General features: G+C 38.8%; 1 protein-coding gene across 1 annotated transcript; it reads left to right on the forward strand.

Moving 5' to 3' along the window:
* Positions 1–3,463: 3,463 nt before the first annotated feature.
* Positions 3,464–4,534, forward strand: LOC139736113 (5-hydroxytryptamine receptor 1A-like). The gene has a single exon (XM_071646845.1). The coding sequence runs from the start codon at positions 3,464–3,466 to the stop codon at positions 4,532–4,534; it is 1,071 nt and encodes a 356-aa protein (XP_071502946.1).
* Positions 4,535–8,017: the final 3,483 nt, after the last annotated feature.

Below are 8,017 nucleotides of genomic sequence, written 5' to 3' on the forward strand. Positions count from 1 at the left end.
ATCTATTCTGTTCATGCGGCATTTATCACATCGGAAGGACACTGAAGGATACATATATATATATATATATATATATATACATATACATATACATATAATTATGTTTGAGCATGAGCAATCATAGGATAATTCCATCTGGTCGTTACGCAAGTAAACACTACTATTATTAAGGACATTTCCAGACTAATATGAAATTTGATGAGTTCACAATGTGAATTCAATAACAGGGAGGGGGTGAGATGCAATTCAATTCAATACAGGCCTAGAATATGAAAAGTTAGTGAATATCATACCAAATCTCTCACAGCACAGAGCTCCGCGAATGCGTCTTGTGCTCTATACGATGCACCCTGACAGTGTAATGATTTGTCCGTGGGCAGAGCAGTAATCTGGGCCCTGTGTTATGAAGAAAATAAAAGCGATTTTAGATATCCTTAACACACACTGCTGCCAAATACTTATGATAGAAATCAACTTTATAATCAATTTTGATTTTTCATAAATGGTTTAATAAAAGGTTATGGATTATTTACGTAGTAACTTACGGTAGTTATTACTATAAAAGCTGTATCAGCAAAAGAGGTCAGAGAAACTCTTGCTGTCACAAAGGTTGCGATGAGGGGTGATATTCTTTATACCGAAGGTTCATTAATCCGAAAATGAAGTGAGAGTCGTTATACCAACGATTCGTTAATCCAAAAATTAAAAGGAGATCCGTACATACCGACCTTCAGAATTACGAAGCCCTTTTCATATTCGGATAAACGAACTTTCGGAATAATGAATCTTGGGAATAACACACTGTATCAGCTTCGTGATCATCGAATATCATTATAATTATGAAGGGAATAGTCTAATTATTCAGATATCAGAAGAAAAGGCTGGAAGGTGGAACAGACACAAACAAAATCTTGTATTGAATTTCCATTACACCTTCTCAGGGGCGGATCCAGGAATTCTGCAAAGAGAGGGCGCCTTTACAAAATTAAGCCTGGATCCGCCTGGATCCGCCACTGCCTCCTTAACCTCTTTGGCTATCATGGAACCCGGTGGGTACCGTGTAAAATTAGTTGTTATAATTTCAGATTCTAATATAGGAAACGGGTCTATTTATCTCATACGATCAATCGTCGCTATTCAAATCTCGTAATAAACATTGACAAAGGAGACAAAGTGACTCTTCCGATTATAAAAGGAAATAAAACGCAGCATCAGGAGTAAAGATTGACGGCAAATATGATTTCAGCTGTTGCCATGGGAACAGAAATGCCACATCCATTCATACCTTTATGACTGCAGTGGTGTCAGAATATTTGAACGGAAATAAGGGACACGTCAGAAGAATGTGGTATTGGCATTTGTAGATATTACTTTCCAATATACATAATGCAAACACGTCGAGATATTAGGTTTCTGAGTGGTTCTATAAACTTGTCATATATACTGACGTCTATGAAAAACTTAAACTATACCACGCCTGTGTCAAGTGGTTCGCGAGCTCTCACATCACGTCATCTGCGCCTTAGATGACAAGTGTTCTTGGTGTGTTAAAAGACTGCAACAAATGTAGCAACGTAGGCACATCATTTTGTTTGATATTTTCATGAGTGCGTGTCGTCTATTCTTCACCTATATTTTGGCCGTACACATAATCGCGTTGGTCCCAATTAAGAAATATTTGCTACAACCAGTCCCTATCTATCTATCAATACGTACTTGTCATAGTCTGGGATAAAGTTCGCCATCTTGAAAGGATAAGGATCGATTTACTGCGTTCTTATTTTGATTACTAAGTAGTTAAAGGGATGGTATTGTATTGGGTGAGGTGAGGATTCAGCTTTTAACTTTATGTGAGATATTTAGATACACTGTATGGAACGTCAAGGAACATGTAATTTTAGCAGGAATGCAAAGTTTATTTGATGAAAATCGGTTTTGAAATGGTTGAGATATCCAAAAACAGAGTGAAACAGAGCGATCCTAACAAAAGGTCGGTTCTGCCTCATATTAGGATTGCTTTGTTTGGATATCTCAGCAATTTAGAAACCAATTTTCATCAAACAAAATTTGAATTCCTCTTAGTATTAAAGCCTTTTTTTAATTTTATAGGTAGTTTCTCATTATTTCAGAAAAAAAAAATCATCATCATCAAAAAACGTTGAAAACCTGAAGCCCCATTTCAAATTAAACTGTACCATGCCTTTAACATCGACATTAAGGCGTTTCATTTAAATTTCATGTGATCTGCGGAAATCATTTTGATAATACATTTCGACTAGATATTCTGAAAAAAAAAAACAACTTTTGTATGAAGAATTTTATGATTGATTTATTTCGGAAATATCTATATGTCAGAAAAAGTGAGAAAAAAAAAACCGACGATAGATTGTCGTAATAGCTATTATTTGCATTCTCATGCATCACTGAGGTTCAAAACCACGTGACGTCTCATAATATCGATTCGCATGTGCTGCCATCTACGAGGAGAGAATAACATATATAGAACAATGACATGGGCAGTACGGTTGTTTGACCAATTCAGGAGAGGCGCAATATACATAGCGACATTTCGGCTTTTAAGACCAGAGTAGTACACAGGTAGTTTTCAGCCTGTTTATACTTCATCAATTTGCTCGGTGTGATGACGGTGAGTCTACATGCGCGTTGTTATGATTATATATATATTTTTTTAATGGTAGAATTGGTATTTGGAAATGAAGATATCGAAAGTGTTCTTGCAAGGACTATACGGTGCTGAGGAGGGTTTTTCAAGTCTGAATAAACTTGACATAGCTTTTGATCATTCATTACCATGCTCCGCTTGACGCAAATCCTGTAATGATAAAGATGTGTACACATGCCATGCAAAGGACCCAATTATATTACTCGAGAATATTTAATTTCTCAATTCCGTTTAAGTGTATAGGGCTTACAATAATAAATGTAGCAAAATTTATTTGTAAATACATTTCTGCGCATGCAGATTATGTAATGTTATCTAACTGCGACTGACTACATGTCTACTTTAATTTGTCTTCACGACAGTTTACCATTTTAAAGTCGTAATCAGTAATACCTACCATCTTTTCGAATAAGGTATCAATTTACTTCTAAGGGCTTTCTTTGTCAATTTAAAAGTGATATCACGATTATACGTCTTAAATGCTGAAGAGTAGATAATCACAGCGCCCCACTAGGATGATATATAACTCTATCTCTTATGATATTTGTCCACAGAAACGGCTAACGGTAAATGATGGACCTAGTTAATTCAACAATCTTACTGTCCTCTGAGAGCGGCACGCGAGCAACAACTCCCGAACCCATCAGACCCCAAATCAATGTGAAATTCCTAATTATGTTAAGCATATCCTTCATAACTGTTTTTGGAAATGCCTTGATTATTTTGGCGTTTGCTTTTGAGAGGGCGTTGTGGACCTACCAAAATCACTACATATTCAACATGGCTGTGGCTGATCTAACAGTAGGTGCGGTTATAATGCCGATACGTTCCAGCATTAGTCTCTACGGGACATGGATTTTTGGTAGAGATTTGGGGGCTCTCTATATTGCTCTGCAAAACGCCTGCCTCGGGGTTTCTGTGATGGGTGTGGTTGTTATCACCATCGACCGTTACCTAGCAGCACTGCATCCTGTGGCCCACTACCTTCGGAAGAGCAAGCGCGTAGCAACCATCGTCAACATATTCACCTGGTTAGTGCCCTTCATCGTCTGGTTGTTCCTCAACGCTGTGTGGGAATTCATCGATCCCGTTGAAGACCTGACTCCCGCCGGGCTCCCTAGACCACAGTACGTTAGCACATTTGCTTCGAGTTCAATGCTGTTCTGTTTCAAATTCGCCTTGCCATTCGTGATTATTGTGGCACTGTACGCACGCATTTACTACAAAATTCGCACCAGCGTCGGGAAAGTCCCAGCTGCGTCTGTTACCAGCGCCAGCAGAACAGGTGCAAGTGCGCGGGAGAAGGGAACTACAACCTATAAGATGAAGAATCCGTCAAGGAAATACGAAAAGAAAGGTTCCGTTGTCGGAGAAAGAGAGTCGACGACCGTATGTGAGGCTCCATCGAAGCTTTCAGCGGAGTCAGGAAAAAGGATCAACTTAAAGGTGATCTTCCTGAGCACTCGAAAGGAAAGTGGTGACATAAGCTGCGATTCCACGAGCAGGACTGCAACAAAAGCACAGTTTAAGAATATGAATGATTCAATGGTTCACGTGGGAAAGAGGGAAGAGAGAGGCGAATCTGCTGCAAACAGTATGAAAGCCATGAGGACACTGACTTTTATCGTTGTGGCCTTCGTCGTCACGTGGTTACCAAACGCAGTCGACATCGTCATCTACAGCGTGTCGCTTCAATATGGCTCCATCACCATGACTGCGACTTTCACCGACATAACCAGATGGATCTCCTTTGCTAACAGTCTGATCAACCCGGTGGCCTACGCAATGGCACAACCGTTGATTCGTCAGACTATCGCTCGGATGTTTCGTAGGCAATACTGGTGCAACTAAATCTAGACAAACGCCGTAGTGCAAGTGTCACACTCTCCCTAAATTGAGCATTAAGATGGACAAACGATAAACGACACTGTCCAATGCGGCTCTGATCGTATTGAACTTGCTGCCATTACTGAGGGCACCCTAATGTTCTCGTATGACTGCCGATTGAGTTTCTCAGGCTCCGGAAGCAATTTCATGAGCAGGGCAACATCATTCTGTGGCAAGCCAATGAAAGCCCGAAGATCTTGAGAAGTTTTAGAATAAAGATTCAGATCTTCGTGTAGCCGTTTTGTGTAGTTGTTAGAGTGGTATAGTGTGACCTTCTGAAAGGACCATATCTATCTGTGGGCTCTTGATTAGCTTTTAACCGAGTTCGGGCACATCTTCATGAGAAATTCAAAATGGCTTATCCGTCATTTGTTCGTTAAGTCATCTTGTGTATATTTCAGGACATGCTATGTAATTCCTGCTTAAAGATATCTTCGTATAGCTTTCGTGTGTGTGTCGGATGCCGTAGTATGTATGACCTTCTGTAGGCGCATCGTACTTACTCCGGCTGTTGATTCGATTTTAACCATGCTCGAGACCAACCTGGCACGAAATTTAAAATTAAATACTGGTATTGCCAAGTTGTGTCAAGCTCACAACAGTGTGCCGCCACCCGAAATGATTTAGCTCCATTGTCGAGACACATTCGGAGAAAAGCTTTTCCGAATGTGGGATCTGTGGAATGTTGATGTGGGAATGTTGGAATATATATATATATATATATATATATATATATATATATATATATATATTTCGTTTGTTCAGTGATAACAGTCCTGAAGACGGGTGTCACATTGTCCTGAATTTCCATTTGATGGCCATACGAATATAGAACTTTAAATTTACCTAAAGTGGGTCCCGAACCTGTGCATGATTAAAAGCAAATTTTAAGTTCCAATTCATGCGCGACCTTTTGCGAGCAACCTGAGAAACTCCACCGGCGTTTATACGATGGCTTTAAGATGCCCTCACGATTAACCCGATGAGTATACGACCAGAGCAGAATAGAAACATTTCCTTTATCGTGTATCCATTCTCGTTCAACTTCGTAACATTCTAACGATTGTATAATAACTCCGTTTCTGCAACGGTCATAAAATGCATCATAGATATCTACTTGACAACATAAACGCCAAATCAGATCAAGGGTCAATAATAGACGAGTATCATTTCTCTCTTCAACCTATAGCACTTGTATCATTCACATTTGTATTCATTAGCTTTGTATACAAAAAAATCCATGAACCTCTTCAGGAATATCGGTTACAGTTCGTTTTGTATATTCCAAGGACTCGTTATTTCGAAGGTAAGGAATTTCAAAAAATGAAATAAGGTTTGTTAATCGGAAAACAAAATAAGACTCTCAATTTTGAAGGTGCGTATGTATCCACTTTTTTATTTCAATTTCGGATAAACGAACCTTCGGAATAACGCCAAAAATGTTCGGCTTAAACTTATTTTCATTTTTTAATAAACGAACGTCTATAGATGTACTGAATTTTTATGTTTCGTAATAACGAACATTCGGATTAACGACCGTTATTTCATTTTCGGATTAACGGACCTTCGGCATACGACCCTCTCCGGAATAGATCAGTGATATGTTATCCAAACTTAGGGGCCTGACAGAGTACAAATGTCACACTCCTGATAGGATTTGCTGATCCCAACTAACCACAACTCCACTGGATTCTGACAGTGCATGCTACCGAGGCTAACTCCGATAGCAGTCCGCATCCTACCAGCAAAATCAAAGTTATCGAAACTATATTCGTTCCCCCTGTAAACATCGAGGCGACGACTTTTTTTTCTTTTGTTCATTTACGAAATTAATGTGAAAGGATGACTTTGGCGAGGGTAACGAAACAGAGAAAATCAGTAAGAATTAAGCTTTAAGCATATATAGACTGCAGTTCTATTCGAAAGGCAGCTCTTGGCCATGCGTAAACATTTCCAAACTTCACATTGGTGACATGCATTAAATGTGTTTGAGAAGTCTGGATCAAGTTCCCGATGTAATACGTAACAATCTACAACGTACCCACATTTTCAATACTCGATGACATTTACTGCATCACGACCTCATACATGCTGTTCTATTGTTATTCTCTGATGACAAAGTGCTTAAAGGAATAAATGAAGTTCACATTTCACAAGGTATCGATGGCAGCTGAGAGGTTTGCAGGCGTGGTGGATAGAACACCTTCAGTATGTAGGAGCTAGAAGTTGAAGAACATCCTAAATGTGTTTTGGTGAAATAAAGAATATTTCTTCTAATGATATATGAGATCTCCAAATAAAGATATGAATTGAAACTGTTTTAGATCTCCAAATATAGTGCTGCGTTGAAATTGTCAATCTGCACCTGCGTGAACGAAAAAGAATTATGCCATGGATATGCTGAAAGGTAAACCACATGATACTTTACGTGAACAATTATAGCAAATCTTTTGTGAAAACAGGAAAACCTCTCCTTTCTTTCTGTCGCTTTTCCTATCTTGCATATCCCTACGCAAGTTACTCTTCCCCTTTATTTTTGTGTATGCATTCTGTAAAAGCGCAAGGCCTGCAAGCTGTATAGCTCTTCGGTATTATTGCTGTTTAAAATACTGTATATGTACTTGTCAAAAAATGAAATAGAATTTGAATTGAATTGAATGTACAATGATAATGCAGAAACAAACAAATAAATCCAATCCAATCAAATCAAATCAAACTACAAGGTTCTGATTTGATGCTGAGCATGAAGATGACTACTGCAGGAAGGTTTGAAATCCTCAGGGTACGCGATGGGTTAAGTTAACTGCAGCTGACTTTTTATGACATTGTCTCGTTATGAATTTGCATTAGAACTTGATAGTGAACTCCTCTGAGATGCATCACGTACAAATTATGAAGAGCAGATCGCGACATTGGTAATGTTCTCCTAGCTTGGGGAGGGAGGGCAAGGTGGGGGGGGGGGGGGGGTGAGGTGGAGTGTTCGGAGCTGGCGATTCGAGAGGGTAAGAAGATGTCTGTGTTTGCGCAGTCAAGTTGTATTTCATGGTGTTTAAATATTTGTGTCTATCCCCTTTCATGGGCTTGCATCACGATGGAAAATTGCATGACTTTTCTCATTGTAGTACTGACTGTCTCATTAATCTCTGTCACTCTTCTCTCGACTCCTTCTGGTGCTCATAATTTTATCAATTCACCCTCTTCTTTTTCCCTGTTTCCGTTATTCGCTCATGCCTGGATAACAAAAAGCAAATTCAATTGAAATTCAATTTAAATGAATTAATAAGGAATTTTCTGCATTTAATATATATTACAAATGAAATACAGTCATTTCTTCTTCTTCTTTTTGAGACAATTAAACGAGTGCTGGTGCAAGTGAATGAGTACGAGGTGCCTTTTAAGATAACAAAACTTAGATATGTTCATTGAACATATATGTTCATTGAACAG

Source organism: Diadema antillarum, unplaced genomic scaffold, assembly GCF_040938485.1.
Source record: "Diadema antillarum isolate AM-2024a unplaced genomic scaffold, OU_Dant_1.0 scf00000028, whole genome shotgun sequence".
NCBI lineage: Eukaryota > Metazoa > Echinodermata > Echinoidea > Diadematoida > Diadematidae > Diadema > Diadema antillarum.

Excerpts from the sequence above, each read along its gene's own strand:
- LOC139736113 (XM_071646845.1), top strand. The coding sequence starts at position 3,464 with ATGGCTGTGGCTGATCTAACAGTAGGTGCGGTTATAATGCCGATACGT.